Source organism: Pseudorca crassidens, chromosome 9, assembly GCF_039906515.1.
Source record: "Pseudorca crassidens isolate mPseCra1 chromosome 9, mPseCra1.hap1, whole genome shotgun sequence".
Classification (NCBI taxonomy): Eukaryota; Metazoa; Chordata; class Mammalia; order Artiodactyla; family Delphinidae; genus Pseudorca; species Pseudorca crassidens.
The window spans coordinates 949,112-973,782 of NC_090304.1; the positions used below are offsets into that span (position 1 = coordinate 949,112).

Genomic DNA, 24,671 nt, shown 5'->3' on the forward strand with positions numbered 1-24,671 from the left:
GCCACTGCCTGTTTCTGAACCAGGCCCCACACACCCACATGGTTTAAGAGCCAAGCGCAGGTGGCGGGCCTCGCCTTGCTCCCAGCTGGCCCAGTGCCTGGGCCCTGCCCACCCCAGGCTTTGTAATTGTAGCCCTGCATTCTCTTGGAGTAACCTGATTTGTGTGTTTTCTTGAGTGTTACAAAATAACATTTTCCTCTTGTCCAAAAATTTAACTTACAGAAAGTGAAAAAATACCCTAGATGCCCCAGGAGTTCTGTTAAGTATTGGTATTTACTCAACAGGAATTTATCGAGTGTCTGCCACGGACCCAGCAGTGTGCTGGGGGTCCCTGGGGACTTACGACCATAAGCAGATGTGGACCCTGCTCTGTTCCAGGGGGGAGATGGCATCAGACAGCCCTGTACACAGAGAATAGAGCTGTGGGCAGTGCCCAGTGAAAGAGGCGTGTAGAACCCTCCAGACCCTGAGAAGCGGGTGGCTAATAGGGAGGGCTTCCGGGGGGCATCCTGAGCTGAGACTGAGGCCAAGGGGTGCACCGGGGGCCAGGGCAGACAGAGCCGCAGCACCCAGTCAAGGCGCGTACGCGGAAGGGAAGGCGGTGAGCTCCTCCTGAGACCGACGGGGGCTGAGAGGTCAGCGTGTCCCTGCGTGGGAGGGCGTGGACAGCGGGGGTGACAAGGGGCTGGAGTTTGGCCTGGTGGTAAGCGGAAGCTGGGGCCTGGAGACAGAGTGGAGAGAGGGGACAGCGGCAGTCAGCCGGGTTGCTGGAAATCGCCGTAGTGGCCCCGTTCCAGCTGAGGCGGGGCCTTTCCATCCTGTTCAGGCCGTGCTGAGCACAGGTGCCCATGGATGGGTGAGTGGGATGGGGGCACCAAGGTGTCTGATGCCGCTGGGGACAGTGCCTCTTAGGTTCGTCCCACAGAATCGTTCACAGCGGAATCCGGGGACAGAACTGGCATTTTCAGCAGAAGGCAGCTGGTCCTCCGTGGCCTGACGGCCGCAGCGCCCCGAGCAGATGAGATGGTGCTGGGGCTTGCTGGCGGCCGAGGTGTCCGAGGTCTGCCTGGTGTCCGAGGCACTCGGCTTGTCACGAGCGCTGTGCTCTCTCGCCCCTCTGGAACCCAGGGCTACCTGTTCATCTCGGTGCTGGTGAACTCCAACTCGGAGCTGATCCGCCTGGTCAACAACGCCGTCAAGAACGACTTGGGCAGCCGCAACCCCACCTTCACGGGCCTGGCCCTGCACTGCATCGCCAACGTGGGCAGCCGGGAGATGGCCGAGGCGTTCGCGGGGGAGATCCCTAAAATCCTCGTAGCCGGGTATGTGTCCGGTGCCCTGCTGCTGAGAGTGTGGCCACCTCTCACGTTAAACAGATCAGCTGTGTGACTGTTGAAGGATTTATGGAGTGAGCTAACCTCCCCGTCTCACGTCTCACGTGGTGGGGAGACGGGGAGGCCAGGTGAACCTTCCGTCCAGGCAGAGGGAGCGCAGCCGTCCTGCGGGCACGGGGCCCCTTCTCGCCCTTTCGCAGAAGCGTTCACACACCCCAATCCTGAGACTTCCCAGCACCCCACACCCCCACCCTCTCCAATCTGGAGGGGAGCTGAGTGGGGCTGAGCAGGCAGGTCTGGAAGAGTTTCCAACAGCGCTGTGCCGGGCTGGGCCACGGGCATGGCGGAGGCGGGCCCCCCACCTGTTCCAGGACACGCTGCACCTTGCGAAGGTGACACAGAGCCCACACCCGGGCAGCACGGCTGGCTGAATAGGGTCGCAGCCCAGGGGGCGTGTCAGGACTCAGGGGACTGGGTTCTGTGGGACAACCAGCGAGCAGGTGGAGCAGGACTCGGCAACTCCAGCTCCTCTGGCCGCGGGGGGTGGGGCCGTGGGGGACGGGGCCGCGGGGGAGTGGGAGCGACCCTCAGACAGCGCAGTGGAGAGGCTGGGAGGCTGTCGGGAAGCGCACCCACACCTCACCAGAGCACGTGGGTGTAGACGCCTGGTTCTCAATGAGTGGTGTCGCCCCAGCATGTCTGGTTGTCACCACAAAGGGTGTTTTCCTGGCATCTCATGGGTGGAGCCCAGGCATGCAGCTATACCCCCTACGGTGCACAGAGAATGATCAGCCCGAGGTGGCAGCTGCGCAGGACGGAGCACCTTGGCCGTGAGCAAGAAGCAGTGCAGTGGCAGGGTGGCCACAGGCCCGGGGAGTGTCGGGTGTGTGGCTGCAGGCCTGGAGGAGTGCCACCGGGGTGTCACACCAGAGGCAGACGGAGGAGCCAGGCTGGAAGAGAGGTCACGGAACTGCCTGATGGAAAAAGCGGTCCCGAATGTGAGAGCTCAGAGGCGGTGGACGCACAGTAGCACGAGCACAGGGGAGGGGTGGCAGAGCTGATTGGAAGCACGTGGAGAACCAAGGTGACACCGTTACACACCTGTGAACCGGAAGACGCAGAGAACATGGCGGGTGCCCTGAGAATTACGTCACCGAGGTGGGAGAAAGACGTGGTATGATCAGAGTGGGCCAGAGGGGCAGGTGGGGCTGGAGGTTGGAGCCAGTCAGGAGGCAGCTGTGCCTCAGGGTCCTGACCCCCTCGTGCAGCCCCGCCCCTGCCCGGTGCACAGCTAACCTGGCTGCGGGTTGCCGGTCTCTGCTTTCAGAAGCAAGTTCCCCGGGATCAGAGCTTTGGCTCACTGTGACTGTTGCCTTCTTTCTAGCATTTTGACAATGCCTGGTGTGTAGTAAGCGCTCAGTAAATACCTGTTGGATGAGTGGAATGTGAAACAGAGGTAATCTCTGAAAGTGTTCAGATAAGTCCAGAACACTTCCCTGAAGTAAAGGGTGGATTGCACTGCAGGTTGAAAGGACACAGAAGGGTGTGTGCTGAGACACAGCCTGGAGGGGCGGAGCCCGAGGTGGAGAAGAGAGCCTGCAGCAGGAAGATTGCTGAGGGGTGTGCGGGGAGCTGGCCTCGTTCTCTCAGTGTCAGCATCACAGGCAGCCGCTCTCGCCCCAGAAGCTCAGGTTGTGTGGACCTGTGAGCCCTCCTTGAAACAAATGACCAACGCTTGAAATCCAGCGACCAAATAGACTCAAAGTGGAGTTGTGGGGACGGAGGTGCCTGGGCGTGGAGCTGCAAGGCTGAGGGCGGCGGGGCAGAGCCGGGAGGTCGGGGAGGGAGGGACGATGGGGCGCCCTCCAGGCCGGGACTGAGCTCTGGGCCTTGACTGGAGACAGAGTTGAAGCTCAGGGGGCAGCGGTCTCCTTGCTTCGCACCGTCCTCCGGTGTTCCCACCAGCAGCGGCTGTACGGGTAGGGTGGGCTGCCAGCTGGTAGACCCCGCAGTAGAAACCGGCCGGCTTCTTTCAGCCGCAGTGTGTGGGCGCAGACGGCAGACACCCAGGAGGCCGCGAGGCCTGGAGGTTGCCTCTGCCCGCCGCTCCTGGAGCACGCGGCGCGGGGCCAGAGAGAGGGACAGGCGTCTGCCCCTGCTCCCCGGAGGGTTTACATCCAAGAGAGAAATTTTTACTGAAGTAATTTTTCTTTGGCATGGAATGGGGGGTAGTTTAGGGGTTTGTCATATCCGTTGGGAGTTATTTAGGAACAAAAAAGCTAAAAGGAGGTAAATGGTAATGACAGCCCCCAAACCCTGCTCTTCCCTCCACGGAACGGGAACCCCACTGCTTCTGTCAGCACTTAGGGGGCGTGGACAGTTCCTCTCAGACGTGTTTTGATGGCCTCCTCTGGAACGCTCCTCGGTGGGCCTGCTGCTTGCCCGGCTGCATGGCAGCGTTTGGCTAGGGTCTGGGAGGAGGAGGGGTAAACAGCGTTGGGACCGTCTCTGTCCTCGGTCAGCACGAAAACCAGGACAGGAACCCTCCAGATGCCCCTTGCCCAGCGTAGCTGTGGTTGTTCCCTAGGCGCCCGCCGGGTGTGTAGGGGAGGAGATCTCTAGGTGGACACGGGGCGCCATGGCCGTGCAAGGCTCTCTGATACTCTCCCCTTTGGACTCTGTTATTAAGTGAGCTTAAAAAATACTGCTATTGGGGGCTTCCCTGGTGGCGTAGTGGTTAAGAATCCGCCTGCCAATGCAGGGGACACGGGTTTGAGCCCTGGTCCGGGAAGATCCCACATGCCACGGAGCAACTACGCCTGTGCACCGCAACTACTGAGCCTGTGCTCTAGAGCCCACGAGCCACAACTACTGAGCCCACTTGTCACAACTACTGAAGCCCGCACACCTAGAGCCCGTGCTCCGCAACAAGAGAAGCCACCACAATAAGAAGCCAGCACACTGCAATGAAGGGTAGCCCCCGCTCTCCGAAACCGGAGAAAGTCTGCGCGCAGCAACAAAGACCCAACACAGCCAAAAATAAAAATAACTAGAAAAGAAATGAAAAAAATACTGTAATTCAGTTATTAGTTATTGGAACGTTAGCTGTCAGCCTGCGTAGCTGAGGTTGTGCACAGCACTTGGGAATTGCTGCTTCGGCGAGGAGCAGGTTAGCGGTGGCAGGACCCCTTCCCGTACACCGTGTTCGGGGCGACGTCCGTGGAGGTGGCCCCTCGAGCAGACGGCTGTCTGTCACTGTGCAGGCGTGGTCCCCACCAAGACCCATCGCGAGAGGTGGGCCTGAGCTTGTTGCGTGGAGAGCTTGACGCGGCCTTGTCCCGAGTGTCCCTCCAGCCCCCGCACGGGTGCACCTCTGCTTCTGTGGTGACTGGGGTGTTGTCCGTGGGCTCTGGGCCGGGCTCGCCGCTGTGCCCAGGAGTGACTGCTGTCTGTCTTGCAGAGACACCATGGACAGCGTGAAGCAGAGCGCCGCCCTGTGCCTGCTGCGCTTGTACAGGACGTCTCCCGACCTCGTCCCCATGGGCGACTGGACGTCCCGCGTGGTGCACCTCCTCAACGACCAGCATTTGGTAGGTGCCTCTGGGCCAGTGTGCAGCCCCTCCCGTGGAGCAGCCTCTTTCGGGCCAGTGCGGTGCGAGCAGCTGTGTGTGACTTCCGAGATGCTTGGGGCGACGTCCACGACCCGTCCATCGAGCCTGGGAGCGCCTGTGGTTAGGGGTCGGGAGCCCCTGCCCTGGGGACAGGGTGGACTGGACAGGGTCTCTGGTTCACCCTGTCACCAGGCGTTGGAGGGTCTCCAGCTTGCCGGCTGCAGGGACGAACAAGGCACAGCCCAGCATCTTCTGGAAACACTGCGTCCACTGAGGGCTTCACAAGGTGTGCCTGTCCTCACCCTGTTTAAGGCTGTCAGAGGGCTGTCCTGTAGCCCCCCAGGCTCTGGCGTGCAGGCTGCCTAATGCACATAGCTGGTGCACGAGCCGGGCCCGAGCCCTCCCCGTGTCGCAGGCCAGGGCAGGGAGATGTGGAGCGATTCGCTGGCTGTGGTTGGCCGTGAGTCATGGGCCCTTGTCCACGCTGACACCGGGAGGCGGGGCCGAGTAGGAAATGATGCTGGACAGAGTGGCCTTGTCCTGCCGGAATCCCGTTGTACAAACGAGAGAATCGAGGTTCCACACAGAATTTCCTGCTGAGCTGATAGGTGTTAGCACATTAGCTGGTTACTCCATTGTTTCCCAGAAGAGAAATTTCCCTTAAAGATTAAATGAAAAGTAACCCATCGGCATATGTAGACTCAGAGACGAGAGCTGGTGGTTGGGTGGCTTGCCTGTTGGGCTGCCCGGCGAGCTGGCCCTCCGTCGTTTCCCACGCTTACCAGGAACGTTCGAGTCTGCATAGGGCAGCCCTTCCTCGGAGGGGAGGGGGCGTCTGCAGGCCGTGCTGCGGGGGCGGGGGCCTCGGGCCGCAGCGTTCACATGCGGGCCTCGCGTGCCGGGCCATGCTCCACCTCTTCGGGTTCAGGCCCTGCCGTGGAGTCAGGCGGCCAGGCTGGAGGCCGTGGGGCGTTTTCCAGTTTTGCAGACGAGGAAACTGAGGCTCAGAGAGGTTGGACGGCTTCACACAGGTCCGGCTTGAACCCGGAGCCGACGGCAAGGCAGGGCCGGGGCAGGGCCGTCCAGAGCCCAGGTGTGGCGGGGACGCGGCCCAGTGCTCTGAGCAGGCGTTATTGGCTATGGTTCGTGGCATTTTACCAGGAGTTGTCATTACTCCTGCCTTGTCGGGGGAGCCTTCTGCAGCCACATGCTGACAGGTGCCGAGGCCCAAGGCCAGCGACGCCCACACCGAGCGCTTTCCAGGGTGGTGGAGCCGTGTCTCGCCGGCCAGGAGGCTCTCCTCCTTGGACGCTTCTGTGCCCGGCTGTTGGGTTCGCTTTTGTATTTTCACGTACCCGGCTCTGTTGCCGGTGCACTGCTTGGCGCCTTTGTGGTTCTAGGCCACAGGAGCCCAGCTTGCGTTGGGCGAGGTGGAGGGGCGTCTCAGCCAGCCCAGGGTGAGGCCGCGTCCACCGGCCAGCTCTCCCTCCACCTCTGCTGCTCTCTGCGCCTGCTCTCTGCCCTCCGCGGGGCGGTGGCCTCTTGTCGCACACCTCCTGACTTTGCCACCAAAGGTGTGAGATTTGGCTTCTTTGGTCTCAAGGTCAGGAAACCTCAGGAAGAGTGCCACTCGCCCACCCAGAGGGAGCAAGCCCTTCCGAGAGCAGCGGAAGAGGCGGGAGGGCTGTGATGTGCAGAGCCCTGCGCCAGGCCTGGCCCTCCCTTAGTCGTGTGCGGCCCGAGCGGTGTCCCGAGGGGGGAGAGGAGGCGGCCCGGGTCGGGGGTTGGGGGCTGGGGCCTGCAGAGCCACGGCTGCGTGGGCCCCCCAGCCCTCTCCTCACACCGCCTTCCTGCAGAGACCCTGCGGGCGCGCAGGGAAGGTGAGAAGCTGCACCTCGGGAGCCAGCCAGCCCCAACTGACTTCCGTCAGAATGTTTCCTGATTCATCCCGCAGGTGAATCTTCCTGGGGCAGCAGGCTGTGTCCCAAACACTCAGAAGCCACGGTGAAAGAGACTCTGCCCTGCGTGTTGCAAACGCCAGTTTGTTAAAGCTCTGTGTTTGGCCCTTATCGCCCACTGAGATGTGGACAGTGAGGCCAGTTAGACCCGTTTCTTTAGCGTGGCTTTCGCGTTTCCATCAGAAAGACGAAAGAACAGCACAGCGGTGGCCTCTGATGAGGTCGCTGTGGTGCTGGACCTGACCCCGCCTTGGCTGCAGAAACTCTGCCACCTTCTCCCGCGGGCTCGGGAGTGGGGGTGGGGGAGGGGCTCAGGAGTGGGGGTGGGGGGGGCTGGAGGGATTACTGATGATTCGAGGGGGTTTGTTTGCATCTTTACACCCGTTTTTGTCAATGGGTGTCATTCGTTTTGTCTTTTCTTTCTTATATTTGCAAGAGACCTTCTCTACCTAACCAGCGTCTCCCTCCAGGAGACATGAGTTACTGGGAGTAAATACTAGTGTCCCAGGATGACGATAGAGACTCCCCTGGGCTGCGTGGAAGGTCCCCGTGTGCTGAGGCCAGGGTTCCGCGGGCCTCCGTGGGGAGGGTCAGGTCTCGTCCAGGCCCGGTGGTGCTTTCAGGACAGAGGGCAGAGACACGGCTTGGACGACCCTTCAAAATGGGGAAAAATGGGCTTTTCAGTTGCTGTTTTACACGATCTCAGTTTGGGGTTGTAAAGATTGATGTGAGTCTGAACACGGTGTGTCCACCCGGAATGATCTAGATCGGGGCAGCGAGTGCAGAGGCAGGCGACGCGGGGGGGAGACTGGGGCCCGGAGCCGCTGCCCCGCGCTGGCCTTCGCTGAGGCAGGGTCTGGGCTAGAGGGGTGCTGGATTTCCCAGTTTTCAGAGAGACACTAGAACAAGAAAACAACCAAGTGTGCACCTTGCTTTCTAAGCACATTGGGAGCTGATCAGAGTGGGCCCGAGGTGGCCCTGGGCTGCCTCTGCGTTTGCTCTTCTGAATTTAAAGTTCTGTTTAGAAAAGGAGTTTAAAATGAGAGGGTGTCGTCAGGAGCTTTGGCGTCTAAACGTGTGTGTGTCTCCTCTCAGGGTGTGGTGACTGCCGCCGCCAGCCTCATCACCACCTTAGCACAGAAGAACCCGGAAGAGTTTAAAACCTCTGTGTCTCTGGCCGTCTCCAGGTTAAGCAGAGTAAGTCCGTCGAGGGGAACGGAACTCGGTGGGTTTTGGTCTTAGTTATTTTCTCTAATTAATGTATGTGCTTTTTGGAATGCAAGATGTTTGGGTCACTTTGTAAGTTCAGGGGTGGAAATGTGTCTTGGTTCATAGCTGATTGGCTTTTCTTTCGACCTTTTTTTAAAAAAATTTTTTTAATTAAAAAAAGTTTTTTTAAATGTTTTTAATATATATTTTTTTACATCTTTATTGGAGTATAATTGCTTTACAATGGTGTGTTAGTTTCTGCTTTATAACAAAGTGAATCAGTTGTACACATACATATGTTCCCGTATCTCTTCCCTCTTGCGTCTCCCTCCCTCCCACCCTCCCTATTCCACCCCTCTAGGTGGTCACAAAGCACCGAGCTGATCTCCCTGTGCTATGCGGCTGCTTCCCACTAGCTATCTGTTTTACGTTTGGTAGTGTATATATGTCCATGCCACTCTCTCACTTTTTCACAGCTTACCCTTCCCCCTCTTTCGACCTTTTTGTCAGAAATGCCCTGTTCGCGCGGCCAAGTGCACAGAGCAGAGCAGCTCAGCCCCTGGCCCCGCTACAGGGAGGGAGCGTCCTCAAACTGCGTTCAGCTCTGCACTTTAAATTTTGTGTGACAAGATCACACAGTATATGTTGTTTTATGATTGGCTTGCTTTGCTCGACATGTGAAGTTGGCGAATTGTTTCGAGTGCCGATGGTTGATCCCTGCTGCCGTGCAGTGTCTGTGCCCCACCCGCCTGTGCCTCGTCTTGTCCAGCACTTAGCCATCCCCCTGGAGGTGACTGTGACGGGCCTGCCCCCTGCCCAGCGCCGGGGGCCACCTCGCATTGTGATCTGGTCTACGCTTTCCTGCTTATCTGCGAGCTGGGGCAGCTTTGCACGTCTGCTAGCTTTTTGAATACCTTCTTTTGTGAAGAGCCTCTTCAGTCTTTTCACCTATTTTCCCATGGCGTTGTCTTTTTTGTTGTTTTATAGAAGTTCTTATTTTATTTTGTTAATTTACCTTAATTTTGTATTTATTTATTTGTTTGTTTGTTTGTTTTTGGTATGCGGGCCTCTCACTGTTGTGGCCTCTCCTGTTGCGGAGCACAGGCTCCGGACACGCAGGCTCAGCGGCCATGGCTCACGGGCCCAGCCGCTCCGCGGCATGTGGGATCCTCCCAGACTGGGGCACGAACCCGTGTCCCCTGCATCGGCAGGCGGACTTCCAACCACTGCGCCACCAGGGAAGCCCCTTGTATTTATTTTTACATTTGTATTTACTTATTTTTTTGGTCACGTCACGTGGCGTGTGGGATCTTAGTTCCCGACCAGGGATCGAACCTGGGCCCCCTGCAGTGGAAGTGCTGGAAGTGAGGAGTCTTATCCACTGGACCGCCAGGGAAGCCCCCTTTATATACTGTAGATATGAGCACTTTGTTGGTTAGATTGGGTTGAACCAAACAAAATTGCCAACTTTTAATCATTATTGATCTACAAAAATGCCACCTTCGTATAGTTCAGCCTACTCTGTGTTTAAAAATCTTGTCCTGCTATGTAACTTGCCGTTTCAGTCTCTTATGAAGTCTTCTGTGATCAGAAATTCCACATTTTAATATAGTCAGACTTACTAATCCTTTCCCGCATGGTTAATGTCTTCGTGTCCGTAAATGTCTGAGGTTGTTCCCTGTTCTGAGGGCTCGCGTGCAGGTTGACGATCGACCTGGGGCAGGTGTGTCTGTGTGGTGCCGCTTTCTCCCTGCAGACTCTGCGCTGCCCTCGGTCCCACACCAGCGGCCGGGTCTGTGCTGCACTCCCTTGGTTTCTCTGTACATCTTTGCACCAGTGGTGTGACTTTGGGCTAATTTGATGTTTAGTGGGGCCAGTGTTCCCCCACTCAACAGAATCCTACTGGGGCTGCCTTTAATCTGTAGGTCAGTTTTGGGAGAATTCAAATCTATGTAGTATTGAGATTTTCAATCTGTGACCATGGTGTTTCTCTCCATTTACTTAGTCTTTAATTTTTCTCAAAAATGTTTCAACTTCTCGAGTAGAGGTTCTTTTATTTTTTATTCAACTTGTCTTTATATACTTTATTTAAAAAATGCTATTCTCAATGGTACCCTAAAAATGTTATTATACAATAGTATAATATAGTATAAAATGCTTGTTTGCACAGTTGGTTTTTGTATATTGCCCTTGATGTTGGCAATTTTGCCAAACTCACCTATTAATTTTGGTAATTTATACGTGGATTGCTTTGGGCCTTCTCTGTAGCCCGTCATGTGGTCTGTGGACAATGGCAGTTTTCCCCTTTCCCAGGCCATGTTTGTTTATACTTTCTGCTTTACGGCTCCAATCCCGGCCTCCACTGCAGTGTTGAATATGAGAGATAATCGGTGTCTTGTTTCTGCTCTCGAAGGGAAGGTCTGCGATGTTTCACTGTTAAGCACGACTTAGGCTGGTTTTGTCAGTGTTCCTTCTCTTTGCTACATTAAGGAAGCTCCTTTCTGTGTCTTTGCTAACATTTTTGTCATTGGTTAACTGATGAAGCCGTTTGAACTTAGGGCTTTCTTTGTGAGACAACTTCTAATTATGCATTCAATTCAGACTCAGTTCTTGACATTTGCTGACTTGTGTGAATACTCAGACACGTTGGCCGGAGGTTACTCTGTGTGCCGGCTTCACGGCGAGGCCTCCCTTCTCCATTTTGACGCTAGGCGTTCGCCCTTTTCGTTCTTTGCTTGATTAATCTCACCAGGTGTGACGCTGTGTAAGAATTAATCTCGTCAGGTGTGATCCTGTGTAAGAATTAATCTCGTCAGGTGTGATCCTGTGTAAGAATTAATCTCGTCAGGTGTGATCCTGTGTAAGAATTAATCTCGTCAGGTGTGATCCTGTGTAAGAATTAATCTCACCAGGTGTGATCCTGTGTAAGAATTAATCTCACCAGGTGTGATCCTGTGTAAGAATTAATCTCACCAGGTGTGATCCTGTGTAAGAATTAATCTCGTCAGGTGTGATCCTGTGTAAGAATTAATCTCGTCAGGTGTGATCCTGTGTAAGAATTAATCTCGTCAGGTGTGATCCTGTGTAAGAATTAATCTCACCAGGTGTGATCCTGTGTAAGAATTAATCTCGTCAGGTGTGATCCTGTGTAAGAATTAATCTCACCAGGTGTGATCCTGTGTAAGAATTAATCTCACCAGGTGTGATCCTGTGTAAGAATTAATCTCACCAGGTGTGACGCTGTGTAAGAATTAATCTCGTCAGGTGTGATCCTGTGTAAGAATTAATCTCACCAGGTGTGATCCTGTGTAAGAATTAATCTCACCAGGTGTGACGCTGTGTAAGAATTAATCTCACCAGGTGTGATCCTGTGTAAGAATTAATCTCACCAGGTGTGATCCTGTGTAAGAATTAATCTCACCAGGTGTGACGCTGTGTAAGAATTAATCTCGTCAGGTGTGATCCTGTGTAAGAATTAATCTCACCAGGTGTGATCCTGTGTAAGAATTAATCTCACCAGGTGTGATCCTGTGTAAGAATTAATCTCACCAGGTGTGATCCTGTGTAAGAATTAATCTCACCAGGTGTGACGCTGTGTAAGAATTAATCTCGTCAGGTGTGATCCTGTGTAAGAATTAATCTCACCAGGTGTGACGCTGTGTAAGAATTAATCTCGTCAGGTGTGATCCTGTGTAAGAATTAATCTCACCAGGTGTGATCCTGTGTAAGAATTAATCTCGTCAGGTGTGATCCTGTGTAAGAATTAATCTCACCAGGTGTGATCCTGTGTAAGAATTAATCTCACCAGGTGTGATCCTGTGTAAGAATTAATCTCGTCAGGTGTGATCCTGTGTAAGAATTAATCTCACCAGGTGTGATCCTGTGTAAGAATTAATCTCACCAGGTGTGATCCTGTGTAAGAATTAATCTCACCAGGTGTGACGCTGTGTAAGAATTAATCTCGTCAGGTGTGATCCTGTGTAAGAATTAATCTCACCAGGTGTGATCCTGTGTAAGAATTAATCTCACCAGGTGTGACGCTGTGTAAGAATTAATCTCACCAGGTGTGATCCTGTGTAAGAATTAATCTCACCAGGTGTGATCCTGTGTAAGAATTAATCTCGTCAGGTGTGATCCTGTGTAAGAATTAATCTCGTCAGGTGTGATCCTGTGTAAGAATTAATCTCGTCAGGTGTGATCCTGTGTAAGAATTAATCTCGTCAGGTGTGATCCTGTGTAAGAATTAATCTCGTCAGGTGTGATCCTGTGTAAGAATTAATCTCGTCAGGTGTGATCCTGTGTAAGAATTAATCTCGTCAGGTGTGATCCTGTGTAAGAATTAATCTCGTCAGGTGTGATCCTGTGTAAGAATTAATCTCACCAGGTGTGATCCTGTGTAAGAATTAATCTCACCAGGTGTGATCCTGTGTAAGAATTAATCTCGTCAGGTGTGATCCTGTGTAAGAATTAATCTCGTCAGGTGTGATCCTGTGTAAGAATTAATCTCGTCAGGTGTGATCCTGTGTAAGAATTTCTTTGGACTTTGTCGATCCTGTTTTGATTTTTCTACCTTATTACCTTCTGCTTATTATGTCTTTGCTGTTTTCTCTGCTTTCTTTGGCTTAATTTGCTGGTCTCTTTCCGAACCTTTGAGATGAATTCAGTGCTTTTGTCTCTCTGTTTGGTTCACTGTGTGCATTTAGAGCTGTAAGCTTGTCTCTAAGTGTGGTGTTAGCTGCATGAGATGTGTTCGAAAGGCTGGCTGTGTCCATGCGATGGCCCGGTCCTTCTACCACTCGGTGCGCCTGCACCTGCTTCTGCTGGTCCCGTCAGTGCTTTACACGGCTTGGAGTTCACCCACTGCAGGAGTGGCCGCGTCCCAGGTCACTCATGACCTAGTGTCGCTCGCCGCTGCGAGCTTTGTGACAGGAGCCGCTCCGAGCTCCCAGACGCAGGACGTGGGGAGGTGCTGGGCTGCGTGTTGGTGGGCGTGTGCTGCCTTAAGGGACAGTCCCGTGTTCAGGAGGCTGAGGGGGTGTCTGTCCTGCCCAGACTGCGTGGGACAGGCGGGTGGCAGCGTGATGGGAGGCCGCTTGCTTTTGGGCCTGGGCAGCTCACGGCGGGGCCTGTGCTCGGGGCGGTGTGGGTGCAGGGCTGATGACTGAAGGCCTCCCTTCTGCGTTGAATGCACTTTCCCAGTCTAGGCTCCGAGAACTCTGTACTGAGTGCAGCGTCGCTCTTGTGCTCTCGGGGTCGGGTGCCCAGGGTTTGTGTCCTGCAGGGGAGGGGCGTCATCGCGCAGTGGCTCCTCCTGGGGCCTGGGCGCCTGTGCTCCTGCCCTTCAGACACAGACAAGTGTGCCGCACGCTCTCAGCACACCTGCCCGTGGTGTCTCATCCCCCTGTGCTGTTTTGCAGATCGTGACGTCGGCCTCCACAGATCTCCAGGATTACACGTACTATTTCGTCCCGGCTCCCTGGCTATCAGTCAAACTTCTGAGGCTGCTGCAGTGCTACCCGCCCCCAGGTGACAGCCGTGCAGCAGAGGCCTCTCCGCAGGGGTTTCCTGCAGCGTTTTAGGGTTAGGGCTCTCGTTGGCTACCTTTAAAGTCCTCTCCGGTGCTGGCTCTTGTTCTCTGGATCTTTCTGTGATGCTGCCATGGCTCTTGGCTTTCCCCAGCAGCTGGTAGAGAAATCACAATTTTGGTACGGCTCGGGGTGATCGCTGCTTTTACGAATAATTCTGGAAACTGTTTGAAACCTTACATCCTAAGTTGTTAACAATCTGTAACCTTAAAGTACACATCACGGATGTTGTTATGTTCGTGTTTTATTCTAAAACGTTACATTTGACTAGTATGGTAGGTATCTAGAAATAGAATTTCCTGGTTGAAGAATGCACAAGAGAATTTGCGTTCAATACTTCCAAATTGCCTCTACAAAGATGGTTTTGTTGTTGTAACCTTTACATTATAATCTTCATTTGTGTTTGTACAAGGTATGTCTTTGTTAAATTCCAGTAACTTTCCATTCTGAGTCTGTTCTATACTAAAGCGTGAGTTGCACGCCCTGCGGCAGAGCCCTCGCGTGGGAGCGGGACCCCGCCGTTGCCTCCCACTCCCGCCCACCGGCTGCCCCCATCTCTCCTGCGGCAGTAGTTCTCTCCGTGGAACTGACCTCTGCCTCCTTTATTCCGAGATCTGGGGCGACTCCGACCCCCGATGGGGGTGGATCTCATCACCCTCCTCCTCCTTTCAGGCCCCTGCCCCCAACCCCGGGGCGGCTTTGGGAGCCCTGCCCTCCGTCCACTCGGGTGCGCAGGGCCCGCCCTCCCTGAACAGCTGGTGGTTGGGCAGGTGCCTTAGATGCGCTGCAACAGTTTCTGGAGTTCTGGTATTTTTATTGCTTTCTCAGTCTTTTTTTTGGTGCATTATTTCTTTTCTTCTGGTTTGACTAGAACTTAAAATTTTTTCTTTCTCATTTTATTGCTCTTCAGACTGTTTTCTCTATTTATATTGGTAATAGCAGGTAGAGGAAAAAACCTTTTGCCCCCCCCTTCCCTCAAACTTTGACATCATGTGTTTTGTCCACGTCTCTGAGATTTTATTTTCCTTGACTTATATAATCTATATTTCAGCAAAAACTTGTGTATATTATTTGTGTTAAAATGTATGAGTAGTTACCCTGGCTGGCAAATCCTCTTATTTTAAGCAGCCACACGGTTTGAGTAGGGGTCCTCGCCCTTCGTTTTGGGGTTGTGAGATGAAGAGTACCAATACTCAGGCGGGGCGGCCGTGTGGGCCAAGGGGAGCCAGGCCAACGTCTGTCTGTCTCGCCCAGAAGACCCTGCAGTGCGAGGCCGCCTGACCGAGTGCCTGGAGACGATTCTGAACAAAGCCCAGGAGCCGCCCAAGTCCAAGAAGGTGCAGCACTCCAACGCCAAGAACGCCGTGCTCTTCGAGGCCATCAGCCTTATCATCCACCACGACAGGTGGGCCCCGCGGCCTGGGCCCCACGCCACCCTCCCTGGCGGGCCACCCCGTGCGCATTCCGGCCTCAGACCCTCCACGCCGTGAGCGTGACTGCCGTGGTCTTACTTCCCCCAGACGGCTGCCCTGCTTCTCTTGGGCATCCTGCCTGACCCGCTGCTCCCAGGGCCACCTGGGAGTGCAGCATGAGCATGTGTGTCCTCTAGGCTTTGTTGGTCCGAGGCCGTGGTGGGAAAGTGTGTGGAGGTGGCATGGGGAGGGGAGGGGGTGGGGGGCGCTCCTGCGGCCCTGCCTTCCTGCAGCGCTTCCGCCGGGTGCAGCCGCCGGAGCTCTGCGGTCCACGGGGCTGGGCACCAGTGACGAGACTCTCCCCCTCGGAGCGGCCTCCCTGTCCTTGTTAAGTGTTCAGAGGGCAGAGTAAAGAGCGAACAGAGACGTAACGCCGCGTTTCACGTAGTCGGTGCTTAAGTAGCCAGTAACCTCTGTTGTATCACCTCCGTCTGTGCGTCTGTCTCTCGGTGTCGCGACTTTCGTCCAGCTGTCGGCCAAGCGGGTTCTCTGGCTGAGGCTTGGTGAAAGCCGGGTCCCCTGCCGCCTCCGCCCCGCCAGCTTGGCGTGGAGGCTGGGGGTCTCAGCTGCCCTCGACCCTCTGGAGTCAGGGGTTCTGCAGATGCACTCAGAAATGCTCTGGGGGACGCAAGGCACGGGTCCTTGTGTGGTACCAACTAGAGTGAGCGTCAGGTCTTGCGTCCCGGGAGGCTGCGGTGGCCGTGAACGTGGCACGGCCTAGGCCGAGTGGAGGACCCCTGCCCACCCACCTCTCCCGTCCGCACAGCGAGCCAAACCTGCTGGTCCGCGCCTGTAACCAGCTGGGCCAGTTCCTGCAGCACCGGGAGACCAACCTGCGCTACCTGGCCCTGGAGAGCATGTGCACGCTGGCCAGCTCCGAGTTCTCCCACGAGGCTGTGAAGACACACATTGAGACGGTCATCAATGCCCTGAAGGCAAGTGTGCTCTTCTGGGGCTGCCTGGCCACGGGGGCGCCTTGTCCCTCATGCTGTCACTCATGAGCTACCCGGGGGGGGGGGTCCCGCGGTCACTTGGGGTCGTGCGCTTGGGCCCTGGGCGATCTGGCGGGCTGCGTGCGTCCCCAGGCGGTTCTGCCCTCTGCCCGCAAGAGACCATGACCACACAGGGCATCTCCCACTGGGCCTGGCACGTGAGCAGAGTCACAATAAAAATTGGGATTGATAGAAACTGTTCGTTTTGGTAGAAGGATGAAATATTTTGTCCACGTCTCCGAGAAAACTCGCTCCTTGCAGAAGAATATTTGCTTTTGTCAGGGAATTGAAATTCCAGAGCTGGAAGAGCCAAGCTGAGGTCGTCTCCTCTAATGAGGGTTGGTTCCTCAGGGTCAGACACAGCCACATCCACTGCGTTCCTACGTGTTAGAAAACTGAAGGCAGGTGGGGAAGCTACAGAACCCACTGTCTTGGTCCTGGGCTTCCTGCTGAGAACACGTCTGACCCTGTTCCTTTGGGTTTGCGCGTGTTTAATAGACGTTTGTGGTGTGTGTTTTGAACAGGAGCCGTACAAAGGTTTGGAATCGCGCTTTCTGGTGTTTCGAATTCCTCCTGGGTGGTTTTCAGTCACTGCCTGGATCAGAAAGACTTGCTCTTGCCGTGCCTGTGGCTGGGCCCATGGCAGTGCCTCTCATGCTATCCTGTGCTGGGGAGCAGCTGTGCTCTTGTTTCTGAGGGTCCGGGGTGGGGCTGGGAGCCAGCACGGGGACAGGCTCTCAGGTGACGCAGAAGGGGCCGGTCTGTGACCACACAGCAGGCGGCCTCTGACCCACCCCCTGGGGATGGAGTGTGATCGTGATCTTGGCCGGTCCAGAGCTGCGGGGTCTGAATGCCGGAGTGAGGGGGGCACTGGGGTGGCAAGTGAGGGGCTCTCGGGGTCCTGGATTTGGGTGCTGAGTGGGCAGAGCTCCGAGTGAGCATTGGGACGGGGGCGGGGGGGGTGCCTGAGCCGCCCAGCTCGGGACCGTGGGAGGGCATGTGTCACAGTGGACTGCCACCGTCCCCTGCCCAGGCTCCTTTCATGTGGCTGTTGGCTCTGTGCTCGTTCCCCAGACGGAACGGGACGTGAGCGTGCGGCAGCGGGCCGTGGACCTCCTCTACGCCATGTGCGACCGCAGCAATGCCCAGCAGATCGTGGCCGAGATGCTGAGCTACTTGGAGACGGCTGACTACTCTATCCGAGAGGAGATTGTGAGTTCTGGCGGCCTGTGTGTCGTCACCGGCCCCGATGCCTGTGTCTCAGCTGAAGCGCGTCCCTGCAGCCTTGTTGAGAATCTACTACGGACTGGACGAGAGGCCTTTGCTTTAGCTTTTTTATCAGCATGTTCAGGGGAGCCTTCCAGTCTTCCAGAATCACTTGGCAGAGGCTCTCCCCCTCCCCCCCGTGCGGAGGTCCCGGGAGGCAGGTGCTCAGCACAGAGGGAGCAGGGCGTGCGTGGGGGGTGGGCGCAGCGGGGACACAGGCCGGCGTGGCAGTGAGGGGGCCCCAGCGCCCAGCTTTGGGCCCAGCTCTGGGCTTGAAGGACTCGAAGCCGAGGGCGGTGACGAGGTGGGTGTTCTGGAACGGTGCTCTGGGGTCGTTACGGAGGGTCGACTTGGAGGCCAGAGGGTGTGCAGAGCAGGTGGATGGGGGATCTGGGGCGCGGTCAGGAGGTCACGCTGGGGAAGGTGGGCGTGCGGGCGGCAGCACGGGGGGCCGGGCTCCAGGTTGGCGACCGATGCTGCTCAGGGCAGGCTCGGTGCAGGAGGAGGCTGTACCCGGGGGAGGTGAGGGGCCTGCTTTCCGCAGCCCGGAGCAGGTGCCCTGGGGAGCTGGGAGAAGGGCTGTCGGAGCAGGAGGCCCAGCGAGCGCGGGTGGCGCTTTGCCAGCGGGGCTGCCTGGGCTGCGGGCCGGGTGGCGGGGGGAGGACGGGGCTCGCTGTGCCTCTCTCGACACGTCCCTCCACGTCTGCTCCTGGAACCTTAGACTTACGGGCTCCTTTGACAAGTGGGGGTCGCTTTGACGTGGGTTCAGGCCCTTCTGAGGCCCTCCCTGAGTGGCCGTGCCCTGCAGGTGCTGAAGGTCGCCATCCTGGCGGAGAAGTACGCCGTGGACTACACGTGGTACGTGGACACCATCCTGAACCTGATCCGCATCGCTGGAGACTACGTGAGCGAGGAGGTGTGGTACCGCGTCATCCAGATCGTCGTCAACCGGGACGACGTGCAGGGCTACGCCGCCAAGACGGTGTTTGAGGTGTGGCCCCGCCCCGCCCCCGCCAGCCTTCCCGCAGGCCGGGCTCCGGCACTGCTCCTGCCTCCGCTGGAGTCTCGGTGCCCTCTGTCCCTGATTTCAGCACAGCGACCCCGGGTGGGAGGCTCTCGGTCAGCGCATGGCCTCCTGAGCAGGCTGCCCGGGCTGGGGCCTTGGGGTGGCCTCTGTGTGTCCGAGAGCAGGTGTGGGGCCGCCACGGTGGGCTTGTGGTCTCTGTCGGCGAGGGCTGTGTGCCCCCGCCCCTACCCAGGGCCCATGCGTCAGTTTTTGGGAGCAGCTCTCGTTCCAGGGGTGGGATCGGCCGTGGCCCTGCCCGTGGGGCTCCCCTGCTACTGATCCCTCTGCCGAAGTGGCCAGGAGAGAGGATGGCGCAGGGAGTGCATTCGGGAGGGGCTCAGGAGGCTCTGGGGGCTGCGGCCGCGTGCAGAGCAGGCTCCCTGGGAAGGCAGCCTGAGCCCGCTCTCCTGGCTTGTCACACGGCTCAGTGGCTTTCTCCGGAGGCCGAGCTCTACTGGTGCTTCCTCTGCCTGGGCACCAGGCTCACCGCGCGTGCTCTTCCGTAGGCGCTGCAGGCCCCAGCGTGCCACGAGAACCTGGTCAAAGTCGGTGGCTACATCCTAGGGGAGTTTGGGAACTTGATAGCAGGAGACCCGAGATCCAGGTGAGTCACCCGGGAGCTGGGAGTCCCGCGTCCAGTGCCGGGCCTGTGCCCACTGATTCACACCCGATGGCCTAGTAGAGGCCAGCTGATGTCCCGAGCTCCCCAGGACAGCCCGTAGCGAGGGGACATCCACTCTGGTTGGCTGTACAGAACACAGGGATTCTGGGGGGAAGGAGGCATGGCTGATGGCCGGCGCTGTTCAGAGGGGAGCCTGGACTTGGCCTGGAGCGGGAACGCACAGCTTCTGGCTGAGCGTGGGCTCATGCCCCCGAGTCACTCCGCGCTCACTCCCCGTCTTGTGGGGACACACGGGGGTCAGGCTCAGGCGGGGTGGTCCAGGCGGGGAGTGAGGCGTGGAGGTGACGCTGTGCCCCATGTGTGCCCCCCCAGCCCCCTGACCCAGTTTCACCTGCTGCACTCCAAGTTCCACCTGTGCAGCGTCCCCACCAGGGCGCTCCTCCTGTCCACTTACATCAAGTTCGTGAACCTCTTCCCGGAGGTGAAGGGCACCATCCAGGACGTGCTGCGCAGTGACAGCCAGCTGAAGAATGCTGACGTGGAGCTGCAGCAGCGCGCCGTCGAGTACCTGCGGCTCAGCACTGTCGCCAGCACCGACATCCTGGTGCGCCACGCTGCTCTATTGCCCCCCGCCTCGCCTTGGCCACCCTTTCTGGGGGCCGGAGGCCATGGGGCTTCGTGCTGCGCTGACCTAGGGCTCCTTTCCCCCCAGGCGACTGTCCTGGAGGAGATGCCTCCGTTTCCAGAACGTGAGTCTTCTATCCTGGCCAAGCTCAAGAAGAAGAAGGGCCCCAGCACGGTGACCGACCTGGAGGAGGCCAAGCGGGAGAGGAGCGCCGACGTCAACGGGGGCCCCGAGCCCACCCCGGCCAGTGCCAGCGCTGCGGTGGGTCCCCTCCTGAGGGCCGTACCCTGCGTGAGCTCCTGGGGCACCTGGTCCCCGAGATCCGCGACCCTGGACTGTTGTCGTTGGGGGGCAGGCTGACCCAGACGCCTGTGTCTGTCAGCCAGACTGTGTCTGTCCGATGGTTGTCTGGGGTCCGCGGTCAGCTCCCACGTCTCCCCTCGGCTTTGGATTTAGAAGACGTGGTCACCCGTCTCTTGCACGACTGCCGTATAGTCCCGCACCCCTCGCTGGTTTCCAGTGGACCCACCTCCTGCTGTCCTCAGAGGTTTTTCACTAGTGAGCGCGTTAGAGCGAGCGTCCTGTTCACGCACGATGCCCTGAGAACATGTCCTTTGACGTTCGTCGGGGAAGATGCCGTTTTGAGAGTTGTGTTTCCTTTCTCGGCTCAGTGGAGGGAGCCCGGGGAGCAGGTGCGTTAGCCCGGCTGGGCAGCAGCCCCTGCGGCCCTGCAGGCGGCTCCCGAGGACCTTGGTCTTTATGCTTGGCCCGTCGGGAGGCAGCCTGGAGAGCTGTGTGTCCCCTCCAGGACGCCGGTGCGGCACCATGGACGGTGCTGCTTACGCTGCGCGGCGGCCTCTGTGAGGGCGGGCCCCACTGGTGGCGCGTGCAGCGTGTGGACGGCCCGGGGCCCGGCTGGTTTGCTCATCCAGAGCGTGCTCGTGTCTGAGTCCTGCTGCTCCCTGGGGGGCGCTTGCCTGGCTCCACGTCTCCTTGTGTGCCCCGGGGCCTCGGGCCCGCCGTGAGGCCTGTGCTCAGACCTGGCCTGGCCCTTGACTTGGGGCCCCGTCACAGCCAGGACCTCTCACCTGAGCCCTGATACCTTCTCTCCAGGGGCGCCCTTCGTGGCCCTGTGGATGTGAGTTCCCGTTTGTCCTCACGGCTCAGGGAGCTGGGGCAGGGGGAAGGCCTTGACGGGGCTGGGGAGTTGAGGCAGAAGCAGCAGGACAGGAAAGAGGCTGGGGTCCCTCCTGCCTGGGATTCTCCTCCTGGTGTCTTCTCTCTCCTGTCTTCAAACTCAGAAGGGAGGCCCCGCCGCCAGTTGGCGTTGAGATGTCTGGATCTCACGAGAACGCCTGGGCTGCCTTTTGCTTTGGGCAGTGGTGGCCAGAATGCCTTTTATTTAGGGTCGCAGGTCATGCAAGGAGGCGATTTTCTTTGTGGCCTTCCTGGGAGCTCGGCTCAGCTGTGGCTTTGGGGTGCTTGTCTGTGCGCCTTGAGGGTGGGTGTCTGGAGGCTGCCGGTCCTCCTGGGGCTTTGGGCTGGCGGAGGAGCCCAGAGCCACCCTGCACCCTGTGGTGTGTGGCGCTTTGAGCAGGTGTAACCTGTGCAGAGCCGGGTGCCAGGCCGGCTCCTGGGGGAGGGTCTCCCCGAGTCCTGAGAAGAGGGGGAGGCGGCGAAGCGGCGGGGGGTCCCAGTGCTGCAGGGTAGAGCCTGCACGTGGGGTCTGGGGAGGGAGTAGGCGTCTTAGCGGGGCCTCCCTAAGGAGCAGCCTTGCTTTTGTCTGTCCGTGTTTGACTTAATGGGACAGAAGGGTTTGCCTACTTTAAAAAGCATTTGCACTGTTCTTTGGGAACCAGTGGAGACATTGTGCAGTAGGTGGCAGAGGTGCAGTGACCTCATCAGGCTGCGGGTTCTGTGGCCCAGACAGAGGCCTTTCTCGCGTCACTCACAGCAGGCTTGGCCCCCCCCCCCCCCCGGGAGCAGCTCCTAACCTTGGGTGGCCAGGCTCCCGAAGATGGCCTCGCTGGCGGGAGGCTGTTGTGAGGGGCTGTGTGTGCGGGAGTGTCATCCCAGGTGCAGGGCCAGGAGCCCCCGTGGCCATTTCATCGACTCTCCCCAATGGCGCAGAAGCTTCTGAGGAAGCTTGACAGCTCCTCTGGGGGCCCTTCCCCTTCTCCTGGGGAGCACGGCCTGGCCTGTCGGCTCTGCCCAGGAGCCCCTTTCACCCGGAGCCGCCCGCTTCCGGGCCGCTTCCGGCCGCGGGGTGGGCCGCAGGGTGGGCCTGGCGCGCTGCCTGCCCTGGAGCCCCAGGAAGGAGGGCCTGGCGCACGGAGCGGAGCTCTTGGCCGGCTCAGGCCCACGTCCTCTCTGCGGGACGGGACACGTGTTCTGTAACGCCTCTTTTGTCTCAACGTGGAATCCATACAGAAGATCATCTGCCTAAGCGTGTAATGTTTTAGAAATTCAGTGCAGTGCTCTAAATATAAAAGGGAAGTAAGTAATTATTTATGCTAATGTAATGATTCCCACGTGTACGTCCTCCGCATGGCCTGAGGGCGGGCTGGCCAGTGCCTGGGGTGGGTGCATCCACACTCCTGAGAAAGAGGGGGCGTTGGCCTCCTTGGGCTCTCAGCGTGGCTGCCGGCGTGGCTGCGTTCCTGGAAAGATGAGTGAGTGCGCAGTAACACCGAGCAAGGTGTTCACTGCAGTGACGAAAAGCAGCTCTCGGATGTAGTCTCAGGTGACTGTAAGTGGATATTTGCCCTCGGGAGGGTCCAGGGGGACATTTAAAAGTCACTCCAGATGAGTTCTCACAGGCCTGGTTCTCGCTGCGACAGGAACCTCTCGGTCCTCAGGACCGTGCACGCTTCTGGACTCGTGCGCCCAGGCAGGGGCAGCGCCAGCTCTCTGCGCAGCTGGTGGGGGACGTCTGGGGAGGGAGCGCGTGATGAGCTGCGCTGTTGTGTCTCCTGTGGGCTTGGAGAGGGATTTTGGAAGGGCTTTGCTGTGCTCTTTGTCTCTTGCCTAGGGTCAAAAAGCAGCTGTTTAGGCACATCATTGTAAACCAGCTGTACTTCGATTAAAACGAGACGAAACAACGAAAACAGCAGTTATTTAACCCTGCTCTGCAGGCGTTTTGTCTGCCCCTCCTCTGTAGCGAAGCAGAGCGCAGATGACTAAGGCTGCGCCCTAGTAAGCTGCTGGCGTTTACTTCTTTCATCTTTCCAGACTTCTTCACACGGCTGACGGTGACACGCACAGTCTTGTCTCTGAAACCAGACACTTCTTTTCGGGGCGTGGGTGGGGTGCAGGCCCTTGCGCTTGCCTGGCGTGGTGCCCAGAAGGGTCTGCGCTGACCTTCTCCTTCCCTGTCTTCCAGTCCACGCCTTCTCCGTCGGCAGACCTACTGGGGCTGGGGGCTGCGCCCCCCGTCCCCACGGGACCTCCACCCTCCTCCGGCGGGCTGCTCGTGGACGTTTTCTCAGACTCACCCTCCGCGGTCGCTCCCCTGGCTCCCGGCTCCGAGGACAACTTCGCCAGGTAGTCTGCCTCCTGCATCCCGAGGACAGGGGCTCCCCCCGCCCGGCCAGGCCTGCGCCCTGGGTGCCCAGGGAGGGAGGAGGCTCAGGCGCTGGACAGGTGAGGGAGTGGTGGGCGCCCTGTGTGCTGTCTGCTCCCGTGGGCTGCGCCTGCCCTGCAGGACGCTTGTGCTCTGCTCTCCGTGCTGTGCCCCTGGGCTCTCTAATCACGCCCTGTGTCTGCCCTCCAGGCACCTAGCTTTTTCTTGAAGAGACGCTCTTCAGTTCACAGTCACTGCTTTGTCCTGTGGGGTCTGCTTCCAAGCCTGCTTCCTGCTCCTCCGCTGACCTGTTCCGTCCTTGTCACCTCTGTCTGACCGGTGTCCCGATGTTCACACCCCTGCTGTGGGCCAGCAGAGTCCTGCGTGCGGTCAACTTGGCCCCGTTCCCCCACTTTGAAGGCGAAATCCCAGGCTGCTCTTCCCCGCGCTTCGCTGCGCGGATCCTGCCCCTTTTCCCTGCTTGCTGTCTGTCCCTCTGTCTCTGCCGATCGAGATCCAGCCAGGAGGTGGGGGGCTCCCCCTCTGAGAGGAGAGCGGGTGTGAGTTCTGTCGTCTCCAAGGAGCGGCTGCTCGTCTTGGTCTTTGTGACCGCGGAAGAGTTCTTGTGGTTTTCTGGTTTCTCCTGTCTCTCTCCGTTCGCCCCGCACACTGACTCGTATTTCCTGTCGCTTGTTGGAAGTGACTGGGGAAGGGCGGGTTTGCAGTGCCGCCAGTTGTCCGTCTGTGGCGGAAAACAGACTCTTTTTCTTAAACTGAGGTATATAGTTAGTTGGTTTACAACATCATATTAGTGTCAGGTGTACAACGTAGGGACTCAACTTTTTTAGGTTATATTCCGTTTAAAGTTATCACAAAATAGTGGCTGTATTTCCCTGTGCTGTACAGTATATCCTTGTGGCTTATCTATCTTATGTGTAGCAGTTTGCACCTCTTACTCCCGTACCCTGTCTTCCCTCTCCCCCCTTCCTTCTCCCTGCTGGTAACCACTAGTTTGTTCTCTGTGTCTGTGAGTCTGTTTGTTTTGTTATATTCATTTATTTTTCAGATTCCACATGTGAATGGCAGCATACAGTATTTGTCTTCTCTGTCTGACTTATTGCGCTTAGCATGACGCCCTCCAAGTCCATTCATGTTGCAAATGACAGAATTTCATTTTTGTATTGGCCGAGTGTGTGTGTGTGCGTGTGCGTGTGTGTGTGTGTGCGTGCGTGTGTGTGTGCGCGTGTGCGTGCGTGTGTGCGCGCGCGTGTGTGTGTGTGCGCGTGTGTGTGTGTGCGTGTGTGTGTGTGTGTGTTCGTTCCATCGTATATTATACCACATCTTTATCGACTCATCCGCTGACGGACAC

General features: G+C 57.5%; 1 protein-coding gene across 4 annotated transcripts in view; it reads left to right on the forward strand.

Moving 5' to 3' along the window:
• The window catches only part of AP2A2 (adaptor related protein complex 2 subunit alpha 2), a 64,978-nt gene that overhangs the window by 33,851 nt on the left and 6,456 nt on the right, over positions 1-24,671 (forward strand). For 3 of the 4 annotated variants that reach the window (XR_010945872.1, XM_067747885.1, XM_067747888.1), the window contains 12 exons: positions 1,129-1,322; positions 4,795-4,924; positions 7,999-8,100; positions 13,530-13,638; positions 14,952-15,102; positions 15,936-16,104; positions 17,236-17,373; positions 18,236-18,418; positions 19,000-19,097; positions 19,488-19,719; positions 19,828-20,001; positions 23,123-23,283. Coding sequence is in view for 3 of the 4 variants with exons in the window: in XM_067747885.1 (XP_067603986.1) it covers positions 1,129-1,322; positions 4,795-4,924; positions 7,999-8,100; positions 13,530-13,638; positions 14,952-15,102; positions 15,936-16,104; positions 17,236-17,373; positions 18,236-18,418; positions 19,000-19,097; positions 19,488-19,719; positions 19,828-20,001; positions 23,123-23,283 (1,841 nt within the window). In the remaining variant the exon portion in view is untranslated. The remainder of the gene's footprint in view (positions 1-1,128; positions 1,323-4,794; positions 4,925-7,998; positions 8,101-13,529; positions 13,639-14,951; positions 15,103-15,935; positions 16,105-17,235; positions 17,374-18,235; positions 18,419-18,999; positions 19,098-19,487; positions 19,720-19,827; positions 20,002-23,122; positions 23,284-24,671) is intronic. The other variant, XM_067747886.1, reaches the window with a different exon arrangement.